This window comes from Tauraco erythrolophus, assembly GCF_009769465.1.
Source record: "Tauraco erythrolophus isolate bTauEry1 chromosome 27 unlocalized genomic scaffold, bTauEry1.pri scaffold_49_arrow_ctg1, whole genome shotgun sequence".
NCBI lineage: Eukaryota > Metazoa > Chordata > Aves > Musophagiformes > Musophagidae > Tauraco > Tauraco erythrolophus.
The window spans coordinates 617,298-638,907 of record NW_028238560.1 but is presented as its reverse complement, the minus strand read 5'-3'; the positions used below and the strand labels follow the sequence as shown (position 1 = coordinate 638,907).

At 56.2% G+C, this 21,610-nt stretch overlaps 1 protein-coding gene across 1 annotated transcript in view; it reads left to right on the top strand.

Annotated features, from left to right (window-relative positions):
• LOC104380113 (voltage-dependent L-type calcium channel subunit alpha-1S) overlaps positions 1-20,941 on the top strand; it is a 48,346-nt gene extending 27,405 nt beyond the window's left edge. Inside the window, 30 exon segments of the mRNA XM_086630319.1 lie at positions 336-395; positions 1,005-1,111; positions 1,540-1,627; positions 1,891-1,927; positions 1,930-1,997; positions 2,853-2,905; positions 3,173-3,282; positions 3,285-3,318; positions 3,602-3,803; positions 4,981-5,139; positions 5,476-5,586; positions 6,092-6,175; positions 9,010-9,066; positions 11,038-11,166; positions 11,568-11,598; positions 11,601-11,632; positions 12,143-12,234; positions 12,736-12,895; positions 13,449-13,576; positions 14,020-14,116; positions 15,055-15,157; positions 16,115-16,216; positions 16,342-16,466; positions 17,484-17,612; positions 18,333-18,532; positions 19,307-19,365; positions 19,844-20,013; positions 20,284-20,387; positions 20,618-20,652; positions 20,655-20,941. Coding sequence (XP_086486445.1) covers positions 336-395; positions 1,005-1,111; positions 1,540-1,627; positions 1,891-1,927; positions 1,930-1,997; positions 2,853-2,905; positions 3,173-3,282; positions 3,285-3,318; positions 3,602-3,803; positions 4,981-5,139; positions 5,476-5,586; positions 6,092-6,175; positions 9,010-9,066; positions 11,038-11,166; positions 11,568-11,598; positions 11,601-11,632; positions 12,143-12,234; positions 12,736-12,895; positions 13,449-13,576; positions 14,020-14,116; positions 15,055-15,157; positions 16,115-16,216; positions 16,342-16,466; positions 17,484-17,612; positions 18,333-18,532; positions 19,307-19,365; positions 19,844-20,013; positions 20,284-20,387; positions 20,618-20,652; positions 20,655-20,941 — 3,153 coding nt within the window.
• The last annotated feature ends 669 nt before the right edge of the window (positions 20,942-21,610 follow it).

The window sequence follows — 21,610 nt, the reverse complement described above, 5'->3', positions numbered from 1 at the left end:
TGGCAGGGACTGGGGGGTCTCACGTGAAATAGCTTCCAGGGCACTCAGTGCTTTTGGGGATAAGATGCTTTCAGGTGAATCAGATCAAGCCTCACTCACTTGGATACTGAGAGCTTGGTCCCAGGCTGCAGGTTGGATCATGCCACGGGGGAAAATCAGCAAAGCGAGAGAAGTTCAGGAGTCTTCTTGGCACTGGGTTTGCAGGCTGTGTTGAGCTAGATGGGCTCCCCAGTTCACAGAGTGGAGGGCAAAACCACAATGCCGGCATGTTTGAACATGCTGGAGCATTTTCCATGTACCCAAATCTCATCCAATTCTGGTGCTTCTGTCCCCAGATTCTTGGATACTTTGACATTGGTTTCACCTCCGTCTTCACAGTCGAAATCGCTTTGAAGGTGAGTCCCTCTGCCCCGCAGTCTTGGCCGTGCACATGAACCAGCACACTGGTCTAGACTGTTCTGGCCATGGGTACTCATGGTCTCTGGGCACAAGCTCGAGGTCCCAGTGAGGAGAAGCTGCTGGCTGATCCTGATGTCCCCAGAGTTTATGCAGTCTAGGCGGTGCATGACCTGCTCCAGAGGCCACATGTTCCCTCCAGTGAGGTCAGACAGCCAAGTCAGCTGTGCTGTCACACAGGGACAGATGGGCGATGGCACCAGCATTTTCGTTCTGACATGCCCTTAAGAAAAACTTTGAGAAAGAAATGGAAATCTGTGGAGTAGAACAGTAAGAGCTGCTGCAAGTTGCTCTCACTCCAAGTCTCTTTATTCTTCTCCTCTTTAATTTGCTGAATGGCTGGGAAGTGTTTTGTCTCCAGCCAGTACAGAGGATTTCCGGCTGAAGTCAGCTTCCTGCCTGGCTGCAGAGGTAGAGGTCTGAGCAGGATAGGGTCCCCAGGCCATGTAGCTGTGAGGAACCCCTCGTGCCTTGTCCGCCTCAGGGCTGTGGAGGGACCATGCACTTGAGCCCTGCCTGGCCTCTCTCCTAACCCCTTCTGCTCCCAGATGACAGCCTATGGTGCTTTCCTGCACAAAGGCTCCTTCTGCAGGAACTCTTTCAATATCCTCGACTTGCTGGTGGTCGCCGTCTCCCTCATCTCCAAAGGAATCGAGTAAGCACCTCCATGCTTTGCGGGGTGGGCTCTGGTCTGTTTAGCCTGGCAGGGCAGCTGAGGTGCTGCAGCTTGCTGTGCTAGATGGAGGAGCAACCAGCTCAAGAGCTGGGCATTAGCCTGTGTGTTAGTGTCCATAAAGTCATGCTTAGGAGGACAGGGCATGGAGAACTGGGAGGCAGGGAGGCAAAGTCCTTGAGTGTCAAAGGTGAAGATCTGGGTAGGAATTCAGTTTGAAACTGCTTTCTCCAGTTGCCAGTGTCCCTTGGCCTTATGTGAGGTGATGGCTTAGTGACATCCTCATGTCTCTGCCATCCCTTGCCCTTCACCCCCAGTCCGAGCCTGGCCTCCATGGCTGCTTGATGGGGCTGTGCCAGGCTGGCCTGGGCAGGGGGATTGCCCCATCTCAGCTCTGCCTTCCTCCTCAGGTCCAGTGCCATCTCAGTGGTGAAGATCCTTCGAGTGCTGAGGGTGCTGAGGCCTCTGCGAGCCATTAACAGGGCAAAGGGGCTGAAGGTAAGAGGGAGACTGGGGCTGGGGTTCCTCAGCCCACAGGAGTCCTCAGAGGAGGTTATGTGGTAGGCACCATGCCCTGTGTGGTTTCAGGACCAGGAACCCTGTTCCCATTCCCCATCTGTGGGAGGGAACTGCCCCATCCCATTGCTCTTGGCAGGCTCCTGCTCCTGCTGGGGCCCATCCCTGCGGTGAGAGGGTGTGGGACACACAGCAGGGGCTTGCCCCAGGCATGCTCACGTGTGTGCTGTCCTCAACCTCCACAGCATGTGGTCCAGTGCGTGTTCGTGGCCATCAAGACTATCGTAACATTGTGGTCGTGACAACATTGCTGCAGTTCATGTTTGCCTGCATCGGGGTCCAGCTCTTCAAGGTGAGAGGTGTCTCGGATGGGCAGAAGAAGTGTTGTGCTCAGGCATAGCCTGAACGGCCTCTTCTGTTCATAGTCCTTGGGGATGGTGTCTCCCAGTGTTGAGGTCAGCACAGGCTGTACTCTGTGCTCTGCAAGAAGACCTGCCTGCACCAGACCTCCCAGCAGAAGAGCCTGCAGCGGGAGGATGGCAGGAAACACCCAGGATACTGTCAGGTCTAGACAGCACATGTAAAGGGACCAGCTGCCTCGCCTCACTTAGTGCCTCAGTGTCCCTTTCTAAGGCAGCAAGAGCTTCTGACTTCCTCTGTGCTTTGGATGCAAAGTGTTTCCTTTTTCACAACACCAGTCTTGCTCTCTGGACCTTGGCTTCTCCAAGCAGAGCTGGCCCAGACTGAGTTCAGCTTTGTTCTAATAATTGAGCTTAAACTCCCAGCCAACATGGGGAGAGCTTTCAGGACATCCTGCAGACGGAGCAGACCTGTCAGCATACCTTAACTTTTAGTTAATTCTGTGGTTACTGCTTTCTTCCCTATTTTCCAGATAGTTGACTCCAGATAGGATGAGCTAGATAGGTCGCAAGCGCAGGGCCCTGAAAGATTTGTTCTCATCACTAGGCAACATTTACTTGTCTCAGCCTGAGAGTGACCCCAGGGTCTGCCATGGCTTCTCAAACACCCTGTGGACTGGGTTGTCTTGGCATGCAGAGTGAGGAAGCCAGTGGTGGTGTGAGGCAGGGGCTAGAGTCAGCGGAGAGGCAGGGTGGAGACTGACTGTGGGATGTGAGAAAGTCAAAACTCCCCAGGGCTTCTGAAGTCACAGCAAAATCATAGCCTGTCTGATCTCTCTTAAATGCAGGGCAAGTTCTATAGATGCACAGATCCATCCAAGATGACGGAGAAGGAGTGCAGGTAAGCGCTCTCTGCAGCTCAGCCCCAGAAGGGCAGTGGCCAGGGATGGGAGGGGTGTATGTGGCAGGGGCTGCTTGTGTTACTGCATGGAGATGTTGCATCCAAAATGTGGAGCTGAGGGCTGGTGGTCTTCTCCTTCACCCTGGGGTGAATCAGAAACAATCACAAGGCTGTCCTCCCCTCCCAGGCACTGAAGAGCCCTGGGCCAGCACTGCAGCGGGTGGGCTGAAGGGGGCCCTGCCTGTGAGCACCTCATCTCTTCTGCAGGGGTTCTTTTGTCAACTACGTGGATGGGGATCCCACGCAGATTGAGCTACAGGAGCGTGTCTGGTTGCACAGCAACTTCCACTTCGACAATGTCTTCTCAGCCATGATGTCACTTTCACTGTCTCCACCTTCGAGGGCTGGCCAGAGTGAGTCTTGGCAGTGTGTGGGGCCTGCTGAGGGATGGGTCTGTGCTGGGAGCAGGTCACTGCTGTGGGCCTTTACCGTGGTAAAGAAAGAAGAGCTTCCCAGGCTGAGGAGCTGGGCTAGCCATCCTGGCAGTGGCTGTGGAGCTGACAAGGTCATCCCAGCAGCCCTGTCCCACCATTGTTGGATTCGGAATGTCCCCAGAGCTCTCCATCACATTCAAGAGGAGATATGGGTCTTTCCCACCTAATCAGAATCTCTGCTGCCTTTCTTTCCGTCCTGTAGGCTGCTATACATGGCCATTGACACTAATGCTGAGGATACAGGCCCTATCTACAACTACCGGGTGGAGATTGCAATGTTCTTCATCATCTACATCATCCTCATTGCCTTCTTCATGATGAATATCTTTGTGGGCTTTGTCATTGTCACCTTCCAGGAGCAGGGGGAGAGCGAGTACAAGAACTGTGAGCTGGACAAGAACCAGGTAATGGGACTGCCGGGACAGGGCAAGGTGGACCAGCCCTGGATCTGGCACTGCTGGGGCTGGCTGATTTGAATCGCCCTTACCATGGCACTGCTGGTGCCGATGAGTTGCACCTGCCCTGGATCTGTTCGCTGCTGGGGCAGGGTCAGCTGAATCCCTTCGTGGCACAATGCAAGCCTTCCAAGGGAGGGGCAGAGTGGACTGGGACCTGGGGGTGGGCCCTCCGATGCAGGTAGGAGCAGAGGGTAGTGCCCAATTCTGAGCTCCCCAGTACAAAAAGGACATGGATGTACTGGAGTGAGTCCGGCAAAGGGCCACTGAGATGATTGAGGGTCTGGAGCGTCTGTCATTTAAGGAGAGGCTGAGAGCTGAGTCTGTCTGGTGTTGAAAACAGAAGGCTCATAGGGATCTTACTTATGTGTATAAACACCTAATAGTACAGAGTCCTGGGCTAGCTGCCCCTGCTTTGAGCAGGGAGCTTTGACTGGACTATCTCCAGAGACACCTTCTACTATCAGCCCTTATGTTGATGCTGTCATGCTGTGATTCTTGTTGGGGACATCACAGTTTAAAGCAGCGGAAGCCAGACCGGCATCAGCAGGGCATGTGGCATGCGCTGGGGAGGACAGCTAGACAGAGATGCTTGGTGGCCCGGAGAAGGTGCTGGCATGCTCCTGTGCTGAGCAAGCCTGCAGAGACAGCACGGACACCTTGAGCTGAGGGTGCTGGGCTGACGTGAGCTGCGTGTGAACCCAGCAAAGATGGTCCTGGCCTGTTGGTCAGGGAGGGGCCTGCTCAGCAGCTCTCAGGTGCAGAGAGAAGACTCAGTGCCCCCTTCACCCTGGTTCATGTGATGTCCTCAGGCTGCTCTTGGTGTGTCCTGAGAGACCCTGGAAAAGTGCTGTGATAACCAGGCAGGCTCAGGACTGGAAGGGATGGTACAAGGACAGCGTGGCAACCTTCGGAGGCAAGCAGTGGCTTTGGAAATGCAGTCTCCTTGTGAGTGCTCTGGGGGTGTATTTGCAGAAAGCACAGCAGATACTTCAGCACCGCTGTCCCTGGCCCAGAGACTGGGCTGAGATCCAGCTTGTGTCTGTGGGGACGTGCACTGTTGCTGATGGTGATGACTCTGTGCCTGTGCCCCACTCCGGGATCACACCTACCCTCCCTTCCCCAGCGCCAGTGCGTGCAGTATGCGCTGAAGGCTCGTCCTCTGCGGCGCTACATCCCCAAGAACCCCTATCAGTACCAGATCTGGTATGTGGTCACCTCCTCCTACTTTGAGTACCTCATGTTCTTCCTGATCATGCTGAACACCATCTGCCTGGGCATGCAGGTAAGGGGCACAGTGCCCACGGGTGGTGGAGGGGTGTCTGTGGCAGCAGGCGGGTAGCTCAGCCCTGCCATCTCCAAGAGAACTTCTGGGGAGGAGGTCTTTCCTGCACAGCAAAGCTTGTGGTGTGTGCTCAGCGCTCCTGGGGTAGGGTAAAGTGTGACTAGTTGGATGTGGGGAGCCCAGAGAAAGGGCTGCAGGGGGAAATTTCTTTTGTGCTGACCATTGCTGAGCCATAGGTCTGTGGGAGGGGGATCTGCATTCAGCATACACCTCTGAGCTCACAACAGAGGCTGGACCTGCTGTGGGCTAACGTGGCTCTTTCTGCCTTCTCCTCAGCATTACAACCAGTCTGCAGAAATGAACCACATCTCAGACATCCTCAACGTGGCCTTCACCATCCTTTTCACCCTGGAGATGATTCTCAAGCTCATGGCCTTTAAAGTCAAGGTGAGAGGAGGGCATGGTCGGGAGAGCAGGAGAGTGCCTCAGGTCAGGCCAAGAGAGTCCATTACCCTCCATTTGGCATCTCTGAGTACAAGCACCCTCAGGCCTGCAATTCCAGAGAACTTCTCCTTGTGAGATCCTTGGGGACCCCCATGCACAGGACCTGTGAGTGTCTGGAAGGACTACTCCTAGTCAGGGCTACCTTGATAGCCAAATCCAACCCAGTCCAGCTGCTGTTGTTCCATCTTCAGGGTCATCTGTCGCTTGGTGGGGTCATAGCTCTAGCCACCTTGATCCACCTTCCTTATTTCACACCATTGCAAGACAGGACCAGAAAATTGACCAGTGGGTACAAGGTCTGACCTCGATCGCTTCTTCTGGCTCTCCGTGGAGTGCCAGAGGTCACTGGTGATCATTCTGGCACTCTTTCCTCTGGGCTCAAGCATCTGTCTCCTCCTTGACTTAACCCTTGGATGTTCACTCCTCTTCTCTGGCTCTTCTTTGGCAGGGCTACTTTGGGGACCCCTGGAACGTCTTCGACTTCCTTATAGTGATTGGCAGCATCATTGATGTCATCCTCAGTGAGATTGATGTAAGTGTCAGGCTGCTTGGGCAGGAGGGTGTCCCTGCAAAGCGCCGCTGCTGGCACCTGCCTGAGGCTGTGCCTAGGGCGAGACAGGGATGCTGGTGAGGTGTCCAGCTCTGCAGAGCATTGGTGTCCTCTCCTCTCTCCCTGCTCTTCTTGGTTTTGAGGAGGGACAAGCCAGGATCATCCTGTGGCATGAGTGTGTGGAGATCACAGCCATGGACCTTAAAGCACTGTTTAAACATAGGGGACCATCCCCAGCTGGCCACATGTCACACTGCCCCCTCCCTTCCCCTGAATCTGTAGGCACTGGGATCCTATGGAAAACAGTCTACTCACTCAGGACTGGACTGTGAGCAGCAGGACACATGCCAGCCACTGCCCACTCACCTTGCCTGTCTTCCCCATGCACATAGCTGGACAGGCAGTCATCCACGTGTCCAGCCTCAGACCAGTGCAGGTGGGAAGAAAAAGAGTTCTCACAGCTCCTGGACCCACAGGATGCTGCTGTCCCATGCCAGGGAAGGATCAGACGCATCAAATTCCAAGACATTTGCTTTGTGTGTGTCCCTTTATGCAGCGATCTATACATATACATATACTGACTGTATATGTGTGCATGTGTATACTCTAAACACTATTTCAGAAGCTCTACACCATATACACTGCGTGGCTGAGTGACTGGGGGCAGTGGCTATATGGTAAGCGCTCTGCTGGGAGCATTTTCAGAGCAGTGCTAGGAAACCAGCACACCACTGCCTTTCATAGCACTGGGACATCCATAGCCCTTGTCTAGCACTGAAAATGCCCCTCTGCACCGGGTGGTCATGTGCTGCATTTAGCAGATCTGATGGTAACTCTAGAAGAAGCTATAGGATCGGGTAGATTATAAATTAACCCTCTCTCAAGACTTTGCATGCCGTCTCCTCTCAGGAGCAGGGCTGCCAGCTCCAGTGCACTGCAAAGCTGTGTCTGGCACAGCTGCTGCCACTGCCACCCCTGCACAGGGTGACCTTCAGCTGTTCCGTGTGCTGGGGAGGAGAGGGTGTTCAGGAGCCCTTGGTGGCAGTCACCTTCTTCTCTGGAGGCTGGTCCAGGCCTCATAGAGCTGGGATGGGCAAAACCATCCACCTTCCTCCTCTGTGAGAGCAACATGCTTGTCCCTGCACAGCCCTGTGTGTTGATAATGCCATCCTGTAGTCTCTGAGCTTCTCAGCCTTGATGAGCTCACAGATTCATGCCAGTGCCAGCAGCTTTCAACTGTCACCAGATCCTCCAGGACTCCATCCTTGGCCCCCCAGGTAATCTGCACCTGTGCCCTGGTTTCCCATTGCCTGTAGGGTGTCATTTCCTAGTGCAATACCTCCTTCCCCATCCTGTTGTCACTCAGAAAGGTTCAAAGCGTGCTGAAGGCCCTGCACTGGACAGAGGTTTCAGTCCCTGTGGAGCAAGAGACCGAGTCAGTTGGCACAGATGCCAAGGTAGTGCTGTGCTCAGCATGGGTCTGTGGAGATGCCCAGGGAAACAGGCTGCAGGCACCCGGAGAAGTCCTGTGCCCTGGCTGGGCTGTCAGGGAGTGACCCAGGTGCTGTGCTCTGTGTGCCACAATGCCACTCCTTTTTCTTTCCATTCTGCCTCTTTTCTCTTCCCTCATGTCCTGTGTGTGGCTGTCAGAGCGAGGCGATGGGGAGACTTGTGCTGCCAGGAGCCCTCTGCGAGCCCCACAACTGGGGCCTCTTGGCTGTTCAGTCATGGAGCTTCCTCAGGTCTCAGAGGGTATTGAGGGGTCTGGAGCAAAAAGGAAGCAGGGAAGGAGGCACCTCTGGCAGTGCTACACCAAGCTCTGAAGTGTGAGGGGGCAGGCAGTGCCCATGCTACTGTGTCACTCTTGCCAGTGCCTGCCATGCAAGCTCAGCCCCTTTGCAGGAGCTGATCCCCTAGCCTACCCAAAGCCTCCTGCAGTTGCTGGCTGGACCCGAGGAACAAGCCTGGTCTGTGCAGGGGTCACCGGGGCCGTCGCACCAAGGGCCAGGTGTTGGTGTCCGCACTGTGGAGGAGTCTTCCTGCCCTTGAGTGTCCAAGGCTCTCTGCAGAGAGGGGAGTGTCTCTGGCTAGCTTGGAGGAGCTTGAAGGGTCTGTGTGCACATGTGCGTGTGAGTGAGCACTCGTCGGCGTGTGAGTGCCTGTGTCCTGTGTGTGCCGATGTACGTGCAGACCTGTTCCTGCCTCTGGGTCAGTGGGTGAACAGTGCCGGGTGGTGGTTTGCCTTCTACTGGCACACGGGACTGCCAGTCTCAAACAAAGAGAGAGTTTGTTTGCTCCGAACAAACCTGCACCAGTTTCATCTTGGTGCCCAAGCAGCCGTGCTGAGAGCAGCCCGGCTTGCTGTGGAGGAGCCGTGGTCTGGCTTGAGCTGGTCAGCTTGCCCCAGATCCCACCTGTCACAGCCCTGGGCCTGACCTGGGGGTGTCCATGGAAGACAGCCAAATTACACAGTCCTGAGGTTTGGCCTAGATCTCCTGGCCCATACACCCTTACCCCAGACGTGTCTGTCACAGCAGGTGAGATGCAGTGGGGCACAGATGTGGGTAAGTCTCTCATGATCGATGTGTTTCTCCGGCCATCCGCTTGCTGCCTCTTCCCCTCAGAAGTCCCCTCGCCTGTCCATAAGCCCAAGTGACAGTGGGTCTCTGTCGGTTCTTTCCCTGTGCTGCTCCTCTTGTCCCCAGTTTCCACCGTATTCTTTCTTCTGTGTCTGTGTTTTCTTCTTCTGCAACGACCCATCCCTCCCTCTCGTTCCTGCAGTGCTTCTCCTGCTGATTCTCTTGTTCTCTTGACAGACTGTTCTTGCATCCAGTGGCGGATTGTACTGCCTCAGCGGAGGCTGTGATGGCATTGTAAATATCAGCTGCATGTGCTTGTGGTGCGCACCTCTCCCCTTCTCTGCTGATGGCCATGCCAGTGTGCCTGTGGCTGCTGTTTGCATGTGTCCTGCATGTCATTAAGACACACCAGACCCAGCTGCTCTTGCTGGGTGTAGCTCTCCCCTTGCTGAGAGGGGACTTGAGGCAAAACACCCCCACACAGACACCCCTTCCCACCCTGAGATGTGTTAGACTGTTCCCCAGTGCTCCTGAGTCCATCTGGGGCCCAGCCCTGCTCTCCACCATCCCACCCTCCAGCACCGTGATATCTGACCTGAACGGAGCATGTAGCAAAGATGTCCCTGGCTGGTGAGGGCAGGACAGTTGGCCTTGGTTCCTCTGACCATCGTGCTGTCTAAGGCCTGAAGGGATTTGCCTGCATGCATGCAGCCTCTGACACTGTTCGCAGGAGAAATGGTCAGAGGGGTGACTTTTGTGCCATGCCTTCCCCCAGGGAGCTGACTGTGTCCCATGGCTGCTGACCTGACATGCCAAGGGGCTAAGTCAGCCAAGCCCTGCGCTGGTGGCTGAGACCACCATTGGGGTGCAGTGGGGTCGGGGTGCCCGTAGGAACTCCTGTAGGAGCTCTGAAGATGGGGAGGGGCTGGCTGCAGGACCCGCACACTGGAGCCTCTTCCCAGGGGTCCTAGGGCCCTGGTGCTGGGAACTGTGGAGGGCATGCTGGCCTTCGCTGGGCCCTGCCCCGGTCCCGATGGTGAGGATGTCGTGCACTGGAGGTGATGAGATGTTCCCGACCACTGTGCTTGCACAGTGGCACTAGGCACTAGGACAGCAAAGGCAAAAGAAAGAGGGGTGGGGACAGGAGACAGTGTTTTCCGATGCAGTGCAGAAGCGCCACAGTGGGGAAGATGGAGCTGCTGGGAGGGGTGTTCACAACTGGGTTTTGTTGCCCTGAAATAGCTGGGAGGGATGGGCTAGGTGAAGGGAGTGAGGGGGATCCAGTGGCAGCAGTAAAGCTCTGGAAGGCTGAGGGGGCAGTGGGAAAGGCATCCCAAGCGGTGATGGAGTTGGCACGGATAGTGCCTGATGAAGGCCAGGAGGGTCTGTTTGTGGTTACTGGTGGCAGAGGCTGAGGCTGTGCCTGGTGCAGTCAAAGGAGCAGGTGACTGAGCCACCAGCATCTCCAACCGCCAGTGTCCCAGGTACTCCCAGACAAAACCTGACCCTTTGAGCTCAGGAGCTGTGCCTGCTGGCTCCCCTGCTGCCTGCCTGTTCTGCCCTGAACTCTGGAGTCCTCAGCCCTGGGACTTGGCTGTTTGCCCCTCCAAGGGAGGTCCCAGAGCCACCTGAGGAAGCAGACGTGACTGCAGGTAGGGGTGACACTGGGCAGCACTGACCCAAAGCCACCCTTCCTTTTGTCTCTCCTTTGGTTCATGAAAGTCCTGCTGGGATGGTCTCACACCAACCTTTCTGTGCTTAAACAGCCATCGTTAACTCTTCATGTGCCTGGTGCCTGGCCTACAGCTCACCTTACAAATAGGCCCTGAGGTGGGTCCCATATGGTACATGGTGGGTGAGAGCATGGAGGGATCTGAACCTGTCCTCACGTGGCCCTGCCTGGTGTGCAGTGAGCAGCACAGCTCTCCCAGCCTGCGTTGCAGCATGCCTTTCTCCCTGCAGTATCCCATCCCCCTAGCTAACGGGACCAATCTCATACCCATAACCAGGCGTCTCGAGCAGCCTAGGGGGCAGAGATGTGAGACAAAGGGGTTGAGGAGATGAACTCCTTGGGAAAGCCGGAGGGAAGGTGCCAGCACCTCACCTTTGCAGTCTGGTCCTCTGTGCAGGCAAGGGCCACGGGGACCATGACTGGTGCCTGGAGGAGGAATCTCATTACCTTTCCCAGCCCAGGACCTGGACCCTTCCCTGTCTGCCTGGAGGCATCAGCAGCTCTGCCCTCCAAGTGTTCTGCTCTTCCTGCAGGACTCCGATGACAACTCCCGTGTCTCCATCACTTTCTTTCGACTGTTCCGGGTGATGCGGCTGGTGAAGCTGCTGAGCCGGGGCGAAGGTGTCAGGACCCTCCTGTGGACCTTCATCAAGTCCTTCCAGGTATGTGAAGAGCAGTGCTCCCCTCCTAGACAAGCACGTGCTCTGGGCTGGGAGCAAGCTCTGATTCTCAGGCTAGCTGGGTGAGCAGTCTGTCCTCACCAAGCAGAGAGGAAGGCTCCAGTGCTGGCAGGCTGCTGGCATCAGACTGTATGTGGGGCTTGTGCTGTGTCGGAGAACATTACCTGTATGGGTGGCAAGATGTGGGGGGTCTCCCTGGCTTACGCCATCACATATCAGAGTGGGAGGGTGGTTAGAGAAACAGGCAAAAAGCAAGCTGTCCCCTCCTCACGTTGAGGCCTGGATGCTGGCCTCACAGAGTAGCTCCAGACCCAATCTCCTGTCCTTGGATTGCCTTGGTGCTGGGATGGTGTCTCACGTGAGCCATGGTCTTTTTGTCACAGGCTCTGCCCTACGTAGCCCTGCTGATTGTGATGCTTTTTTCATCTATGCTGTGATCGGGATGCAGGTGAGAGGCACAGGGGTGGGATTTGGTCTTGAACAGGTGCTCTGAGCCTGATAGTGTCTGGGGAGATGAGGCAGAGAGGGACTAGGTCCTCTGCCAGGCACTCCCTGGACTTTGCACATGATGGCATCATTTTACCCGGGTCTCCAAGGATGCTTGCAGCCCCAGCAGCCTCCTCCCATTCCCAGGCTGCAGCCAGGGCAACTGAGGTACGCAGCAAATAGCACTTTGAGAGTCAACAGCATGACCTAGACACACAGTCACCAGTGCTGGTTCATAAGGCCCTGTCTCCTTGGCCCAGATGAAGTGCAGCATAGACAGGGCATTTTCAGCGTAGGCTGGCATGTCCAAGGAGCTCATGAGCCCCAGGGCACCCACACTCCAGTCTCAGTCTCTTTTGGAGACATCCAAAGCCACGTAAACAAGAGGAAGATTTGCTCAGCGACAGGGGTGCTCTGGAGGGTGGTCAGTGCCAGAGAAAGGGTGCTGGGGACCTGACAGTGTGATTCACAGATGTTTGGGAAGATCGCCATGGTGGATGGGACCCAGATCAACCGAAACAACAACTTCCAAACCTTTCCACAAGCTGTGCTGCTGCTCTTCAGGTAAGTCTTGTCTTGGTGAGCAAGCAGCTTCAGAAGCGAGCTGGGCTCAGAGTTGGCACGGGAGCCCAGCAGCTTGGAGTGAGTGAGACCAGCATTTGTGTGCTTGATTTCTTTTTTGCCCTACAGAAAAATCTCTTGCAGCAGTGGAAGCATTTCAGAAGTGGCTATTGGTTTGCCTGGTGTGGCTAAGCTGCAGGAGAGAGGGGCACTTTGGGGTTTCTATTCTGAGTGTTTCTTTCCCAGACTGGATTTTAATTTGTGAATTGTGAGGAAACTCAGGGGAAGCAAGAGCTCAGCCCAAGGCTTTCCTTGACTCCAAGCACTTCACTTTGGAGCTTTCAGTAGCAGACTCCTCACAGCAGCATAGCAAGTCCAGGATCCCGACTGCTCCTTTCACAGTGGCTCCCTGTTCCCCTGTGCGCTGGGTTGGCCACAGCCCTCCCTGCGTGCCCAGCTTATATCCAGGACAGGCAGGGACCAGCAGGCATCCCCTCTCCCCAGGTGTGCGACTGGCGAGGCCTGGCAGGAGATCCTGCTGGACTGCAGCTACGGCAAGCTGTGCGACCCTGAGTCAGACTTTGCTGAGGGCGAGGAGTACACCTGCGGCACGGGCTTCGCCTACTTCTACTTCATCAGCTTCTACATGCTCTGCGCCTTCCTGGTATGCTGGCTCCCATGGGGCTCCCTTTTACATCTCCATCCTGGCCCTGGGCAGCCCCTGGTGTTGAGTTAGCCTTGCATCTCATGAGGCTGAGCCCACAGCACCCTCTTCCTAGGGGCATCATCCTCCAGCCAATCTACCTAACCATGCTATAAAGGTGGCACTACACCTGCTGGGTGGCCCAGAATCCCCGTTAGTTCCCACAGCCCCCACGTGCTGCCATCCAGATGTGTCTGTGCTGGCGCTTGCACAGGTGGAGAGGGAAGAGCTGCCCTGTGCCTGCTGCAGCCTTTCACATGATCTCCTTGGGTGGGAGGCCCATCCCTGCATGGGGTGACACACAGCATCCCTTGTCTCCAGGGGAGCCCAAGCCCCTTCTCCTGAACACATTTGCCTGCGTTTTCCCATGGCCCTGGCTGGGGTCGCGGGCAGCACTGCCCTCCTCCATTGCTGCCAGCTATGAGGGTTGTCGCTGTCCCCTCTGCCCAAGGACATGCTGAGTGCTTGGCCCTGCCCTAGCTGGCATCCTTCACACCAGTTTCTCTGCCCTCAGATCATTAACCTCTTTGTGGCCGTCATCATGGACAACTTTGACTACCTCACACGTGACTGGTCCATCCTTGGGCCCCACCACCTGGATGAATTCAAACGAATCTGGGCTGAGTACGACCCTGAGGCCAAGTGAGTGACAGGAGGGGAGTGGCACGGAGGGAATAGTCCATGAGGAGCCTGCAATGCACTGCTGTGAGACACACACGACAGTGCAAGCTGTGGCACTATCTAAGAGTTAGATCCCAGTGTTTCAGAGGTGGATGTGGACTTGCCAGCATGTTCCAGGGCTGATATAAGCCATCAGGGTGTTTGGAGACATGAGACTTCCAGTCCCCTCTTCATCCAGCCCTGGTGATGCTGCCAACTCTTCCCATGCCACTGCACACCTTTATCTGCTGTCCAGCGCCACAAGGAACAAATGCTTTCTCCAGGAGGAGCAAAGGGAAATGTAGGGATTTGCCCACCCCAGAAGCATGAGGCGGGCCACAAGGATGAAGCAACCCAGCTCCTGCCTGAATCACTGTCCCCTGTGTCTGCCACCACACTGCTGATGCAGTTTATTGCCTCCACAGGGGCAGGATCAAACACTTGGATGTAGTGACTCTTCTGAGACGTATTCAGCCTCCCCTGGGCTTCGGGAAGTTCTGCCCTCACCGTGTAGCTTGTAAGGTAAGAGCTGAGAGGGTGGCAGGATGCGTGGGTGCAGGGGCACCTTCCTCAAGCTGTTTCTGCATCCTCCTCAGGGAGGCTGAGGGTGACAATCCAGCTAACTTCTTAGTGTCACGGCTTATATGTGTGTTCCAACCTCTCGTGTTTAATGGAGAGAAACATTCTAGGGACAAGGAGAGGTGCTTTCAACCTGCATGGAGCTGATGGGTTTCAGGGTCCCGAAGATAAGGACTTGCCTGTGCTCACCCCAAGCCACATTGGGGTGCCCCACATCTGCATCTCGTGCAGGAGGGCAGTGCTGAGCTTAAGCACATGGCCTTATCAACTGGGCTGTAGGATTTTGTTTCCAAGGGCTGATGGTGCTAAGGGAGCTGGAGGCACTGGCTCTGTAGGCGTGAGTACACGTAGCTCATTATCCAGGGCCTGTGTGAGGCACATGTGAAAACCACAAGGGCGAGGGCTCAGGTACTGGTGTAAACCTGGTGGGTCTTGGGCAAACTCATTAGGAGGTTTGATCCCTCATGGCAGCCTCAGGCACTTTTTGGAGGGTGGAGCGCAACGCAGAATGACTCCCATCTCCCTGAGAGCAATGATATCTCTCTTGCTGGCTTCTCCTATGGCACTGGTGCCCCATAGGTTGGGTTATTTCCGCAGATCTAACCTGGCTCTCCCTGCCACTTAGTCTGGTTTAGCTGACTGGTTATGAGTGATGTCTCTGCCCCTGGCCCATGCACTGCCAAGCAGTGTTGCAGAGCCCCACAGGCCTGAGCAAAGCAGGCAGAGCTGGGAGGACTCCTTGGCTGTCAGCTCGATGCGCCGAGCAGAGCCTCACCCCTGGCCAGCACAGCTGCCCTCCAGCTAGGACAGGCTGGCTGTTTGCGGGAAGCTGCCAGCCTGCTCTGCTGCCCTGAGGTCATGGCTGTTGGTTTGCTATGCAGCGTCTAGTGTGTATGAACATGCCCCTGAACAGCGATGGCACCGTCACCTTCAATGCAACCCTCTTCGCACTGGTGAGGACAGCCCTCAAGATCAAGACAGAAGGTAAGTGGTGCTTTTGTCTGCCTCTACGGCCTGATGGAAGGGCCCTCTCCTTGTGCTGCAAGGTGCGGTTACATACCGTTCCCCCACTCTGGCTGGGGTACTTGCTTATGCGGCTAGAACCTCTGATGTAACCCTCAGCTTCATGCCATTGATTCTCTCATTGGACCAGAGACCATGAGCACATGTATGGAGCTGCTCAGGCTACATGTGGTCTGATCTCTCCCTGCTCCCAGCTGCACCAGCTGCTCCAGTTTTGCACTTCTCCATGTATTTATAATTTCAGGCTGGAATGGAAGGGAACAGATCCTCTTTGAATGTAGCTGTGCTGGGGAGGAGTTGCTTTTCCCGCCTTCCTTGCAAGCAGCATGGTTTGCAAAGCCCTGCTTTGGAAAGATGCTACACCAGCGTGTTTCCATGCCTGTGATTTAGGCAGTATCACACAAACAGCCTGTGGCTGGGCTGGGGCAGCCAGCTCTGGAGGAGATGAGGCTGGGCAGTGGTGGGCCACTGGGGCTGGCATCTTCCAGCAGCGTGGGGCAGGTGCCTTCCCTCCAGCTGGGGTGGGGAGCATCACCTCCAGCACAGTGCAGGCAGTCCTGGGAGGAGCACAGGAGATCTCAGAGCATGCATGGAGACAGACTGGGATTGCAAGCGAGCTGGAATGGTAAAGCCTGTGAGAGCGCCAAAGGGGAGGTCAAAATCCGTTGTCGATTGCCAGAACAGAGATGGTAGCACTCAGACTCCACCTGTTTACTGAGTCTGACTCACTTATAGTTAAAGTCTTTTTGCTAAAATCAAAGCTTCATTCTTACAAAGCTCATTTTTGCTGGGTGGGAAGGCTGGAGAGGAGCTGTCAGACCCTGGAGGAGTCTGGGCAGGTTATCACATGCTTTGTCTTCACTTATGTTCACGTTATCCGTGGAATAAACCGCTCTGTCCTGCTGGCTCTCCTCGCAGGTAACTTTGAGCAGGCCAACGAGGAGCTCAGAGCCATTATCAAAAAAATCTGGAAGCGAACAAGTATGAAGCTTTTGGACCAGGTCATCCCACCTATTGGAGGTCTGTATGTAACCTGGTGGTACTTCCCAGAGGGGCAGAGTGACACCTGTTCAGGGTCTCAGCTGCTCCAACAACTCGGGGCCTTGTGATAGGCAGTGTTGTCAGGTTGGTTTCCTCTCCTCCAGATGATGAGGTGACAGTGGGCAAATTCTATGCCACTTTCCTCATCCAAGAGCATTTCAGAAAGTTCATGAAACGCCAGGAGGAGTATTATGGGTACCGGCCTAAGAAGAACCCTGTGGAGATCCAGGTTGGTAGTGTGTGGGTGGTATTGAAGGGGTGACCCTTGCTGGGGGCAGGCAGGGCATGGTGGGGAGCTCTGCAGACCACAGAAGAAGCTTCCCCCAGCTCAGGAAAATCCTGGGTGACTTAAGAGACAGAGCTGCAATGACACATAGTGACTGCCGTGTCTCAGGCTCTGGAAAGGAGGTGGCCCCTGTGAGCCAGCACTGAACTGGCCATGAGCATTCCACTGCTGAGAGTGACCGTAGTCTCCAGGGGGCAGGTGGCTCTGGAAGCCAAGGAGACTTTTGATCTCTGTCCCACTGACTTTGGCCACAGAGAGGGCTCAGCAGGTTCTGATGCTTCACCGACCTGGAAACCCCCACCACAGACCAATGTCTGGGCCAAATGCTGCTCATCCAGGCCCTTATCTGCCTACTCCTCCCCTTTTGCTCGCCTGAGCAGTGTGGTGGGTAGTTCTGTGTGCCTGGTGCTCTCGGTGTCATCTCATTGCCTAATGCAGCGTCAGGTGGAGAGGGGTTGATGTGGCTGATCCTGAGCAGGACCACTGCAGTTGGAGGAGCCTGCACAGCAGCCCTGAAGGATTCTGCCAGGGCCGAATGAGAGGGGATTTACATGCCTGGCCAGAGCAGCTAGGATGTCCCCAGCCTCTCCTGGCCTCACGGGGTGGAAACCACTTGTACAGATAAAAGACGGGGCCTCAAAGGTGCAAGGCAAGGAACAGAGCCAGGCCCCTGGTCAGATGCCTCCAGATCAGGGACAAAGACACAGCTGCCCCTTGGGCATTGCCAGCCTGACCCTTCATCAGGCTGCCCTCAGTGTACCCTTTTGTGGGACAGCATTAGCCCAGAAGCTCTTTCACCAAGCACAGAGCCAGGCAGCTGCAGGGTGGCCCATGGCCCGTCCCTGGCAGGGCAGCGTGGCTTACCAGAGCATGCTGCATCATGTTTCCCTCTCCAAAGCCCAATGTGAGATGGGTGGTCAGGCCAGGCCACATCCAGCCATGCCTTCTTGTCCCCACCAGGCTGGGCTAAGGAGCATTGAAGAAGAATCTGCTCCTGAAATCCATCGAGCCATCTCTGGGGACCTGACTGCTGAGGAGGAGCTGGAAAGAGCGATGGTGGAGGCTGCCATGGAGGAAGGGATATACAGGGTGAGTGCAGTGCTCAGGGCACCCCAGGTGGTGGTGGTCCCACCCAGCCCCCATTTTTATGTGGTGGTGGTAGGTCAGCATGGCTACCAGCAGCTGGAGGACAGTCTGCAGAGGTCAGCCTGACCATGCAAGACAGTGTGGACCACAAGGATGGATCCGCGCTTCTTTCCTCTCCTTGAGCATCAAGACATCCTTGTTGAGTCATCCTGGGCAACCTGCTCTCTGCCTCAGTTTCCTTGCTGTAAAAGGACCCTGCTCATGTGCCTGGCAGGGATGTGCTGAACATTTAGCCACAGGTTTGGAAGGCCCCATTCACACCTTCTGCCAGGCTAAGGCAGGACAGCTCAGGTGTCATCATCACTGGAGCAGGAACTGTTTGACTTCTCACTCCCTTCTTGGGAGTCTGAGAGCCTGGGCAGCTGTGGTGTTGCAGGGTTGCACCTCCTGCTGTGTCCAGGGGTGCTGCTGGCTCAGGCTGTTCCACAGAGGTGGCAGGATTTGTCATGCCCAGGGCTGGCTCTCATCCCGGTGCTGCTGCATGACCACTCCTCAGTTTCCGCACCTGGGCAGTGAGGCTTTTGAAACCGAGTGGTCTGCAACGCCTGAGAGGAGGGACGAGCAGAGAGACTGCTGTTCCCATGGGCACCTGCACACATTTCCTGCTGTGGGAATGGCCCCAGAGTGCCAGGCCTCCTCTGATGCCCTCCCTGTTGGTTGCAGAGGACAGGTGGCTTGTTTGGCCAGGTCGACAGCTTCCTGGAGCCCAGCAGCCCCCTGCAGCCCCATGTGGCCAGCCAGAGGCCCCTGCAGTTCACAGAGGTGGGCAGCGAGGACCTCGACTCCCCTGTCTTCCTCGATGACTTCCCTCAAGAAGGCAACACCAACATCAACAATGCCAACAGCAACAGCTGGCCAGAGGGGTAAGGGCTGGTGAGCCTCACATGGGCAGGCGAGGAGGTGCAGAGCTGGGCCATGCAGGTGGCTCCCAGGGGGCCTGTGCTGGCAACTGCCTGTACATTGTTCTTGCCCAGAGGCTCTGCATGGACGGGTAAGGTCTGAAGAAGTGGCTGAGTTGCAGCAGCCAAGTCCCTGCAGACTGGGGGACGAATCGGGCACCAGCCATGGAAGTGGCTTCATGGACACAGGAGTCTTGTGCAGAAATTCAGCCTTTGGGGTATGAGACAGGGCCCAGGCAAGGAGACAGGGAGAGCAGAGCCCCCTCGCTGGTCTCTGGGCCTCAGCTCGACACTCCCAGAGATGTCCCCAGAACATGCAGGGTAGTTTCCAGGCTGGTGCATGGCTCTGCACATCAGTGTGTGTGACCCTGCACGCCCTTCTTGTCCTTCCCGTCACTCCTTCATCTTGGTGCCATGAGGATCAAGGTAGACAGCAGGGCTCCAGGGATAGCAGGAATGACCCTTCCCCCTTCCCCACCAATTTCTGAGTGCCAAGGCCCAGGTAGGGGCCAACAGCACCTACCTGGGCACAGGTACAAGGGCTATCAATGTAACAGGATATACTTAATCCTATTTCTTGGGGTCTTCACCCTGTGTGTCAGTCTCAGGTGCCCCTCCTGGTCTGCCCATCAGTTGCATTCCCCAAGGTGGAGAAGGTGGGGAGGGCTGCATGTGTGGATGGAGCTGATCTTGGTGCATGGTCTCTGCTCAGGCTGACCCACTGCCTGCCTCCACCAGGATGAAGTACGAGGTGCTGAGGAAGACGGTGCCAGTAGCACTTGGGCATCCAGTGCAGGGTGAGTGCCAGCATTGTTTATCATCTGGGGAATCTGGACCAGCCCAAGGGCCAGGGTAAGGGAAAAGAAGGGGTGATGCTGGCAGGCAGGAGGAGGAGATGCATACCCCAGCAACTTGGAGGATGGCCGAGAGCCTCCAGCACAGTGGGACCTGTCTGGGAAGCTCCAGGAGACCCTCTGCCCACCTTCCCAGCCTTCAGGGTGATGAAACTCAAAGCCAGTGCCTCAGGCTGGAGGAGGACCAGCCACCCCCAGGCAGTAGGGCTACAAGACGTTGTTCATTTCCACAAACAGGGACTGCTTCCCAGCGTGAGTGGGGAGCCAGTATGGGGCAGTGGGCAGGCATTGAGATTTTGGTTGGTCCTGAACCCCTAAACCCTTTGGTTCCCCCAATCTAGTTAACCAGTTCCCAGCTCTGGGTGGTGGTGGTGTCTTTGCTCTTGTGCCCATCTGATGTCCCCACTTTTCCCTCTCCCAGAGTGCAACCACCCCTTACCCATGGAGAGGCTGCAGCGGAGGCTGAGCAGGCTCCCACTCTGCTGCTGCAGTGGGCACAAGGTGCTCATCCAAGCTGGGACAGCTCGAAACAGGAGCTCTCTGGCTCTCCGGCTGCCTCCAGAGCTGGGGCAGAAAAAAGGGGTGCATCAGGTTTGCTCACAGACTCCCCTGGCTGCCCTTGGCTGGCCACAGTGCCTCATCACCTGGCAAGCGCCAGGGCAGGAGATAAGGCTGGTTCTGAGCTCCCTCTGCCCATGGCCCTGCTGGTCCCATTGTGGGTGGTGCCCTGGACACAGGAGCTCCAGCAGGGTGGGAGTGTGTGTCCAGGCTGCAGCCCTCACATTACCATGAAAGAGATCTTCCGTGGACATTGCCCAAGTCCAGGCTGCAGCTCTTTGCTCCTCTCACCCGGTTGCCCAGAGAGGAGGCACTGTGATGGGAACAGCATCCAGCTCAGGGCACCAGCAGGGTGAAAGCAGCGACCCAAGCACATTCTCCACCCTGGCCATCACCTTCCTCATTCAGCCTGGCAGAGGGAAAGGCAGGGCTGCCAGGGAGCAAAAGGGGCTGGCCAGGGTGCCATGCTCATGCCAAGATGGGAGGTTGGAGGGCAAAGCTTAGCTACAAGGGTGAGCAGCAGGTATGTGCCAGTGCAGAGGGCACCAGGAAAAGGAGGCAAGGGTGGGCTGCCTGCAGCCAGGGGCACTTCCCCTACAGACTGAGCAGACATTGGGCTGTGGCCCCATCCTCTGCTGCAGGCTCCGATCTCCGGGGGCCTTGCAGCATTGGCCGTGACCCATCCTTCATAGCGGTGGCCAGGGACAAGATGGTGGCCAGCAGCCAGCTGCAGATGGATGAAGTGGAGAAAGCAGCCATGGAGCTGCTAAGGGAAGAGAAACACCGCGGGACACAAAACCTGGCTCTGCCCCCAGGACACCTCAGCCACGTCACCAGCCAGCTCCCCAGGGTTCAGCACAGTCCCCTCCCAAAAGACCATCACTGCCACTCGCCTGTGAGCTGCCTGCTGATGCAGTCCGGGGGGCACAGTCCCTTCAAGAGCTTGCAGGGGGTTACTTGAGCAATGCCACACTGCTCCCTTCTCTGCCTGAGGTCCTGGTGGGCTCTGTCCAGCTGCAGGAGGATTTTTGGGTGGAGTCTCTGGATGCTGGTGCAGGACAGAACAATGCTGTGCCAGCAGAGTCTTGCAGGAGCTGGACAGGTCATTAAAGTGTTCCCGCTGTGTGACTCTGTGGATCCCTTTGTCCTCTTCTTCCTCTGCCACCCTGCCTGCACAGCCTGTGCCCACAGCTTCTCATTTCCTGGCCTAGCCTGGGGAGCGTGCTGCCAATGCAAGACCACATTTAACCAGAGTTGGCAGTGACTCATGACAGCCTCCAGTCGCTGTGCTAAGGGAGATCTTTCCCTGTGCCCAAGTGCTTATGCTTCAACCAGCCATTTTGAGGGTGCCAAGCTCTGGGGGTTTCCTGGTATCCCAGCAGCTGACCCAGTGTCCTTACATCTCTGCTGGAGCCTATTCTTTCTGTTTGCAGCCAAGCCTGTCCTGTGGGAAGGAGGACGAGTGCCTTGGGCAGATCTGCCTTGGGCTGGGGCAGCAGGCAGGCACAGGCCGTGTGCCAGAGCGGAGTGAGACCATGTGCAGGGCAGTGCAGCAGGCCTGGGTCTAAACAAGAGGAGAGTTGGCCACTGTAGTGCCATTTTGTCACTTCAGGTATCTCCAATCACCCAG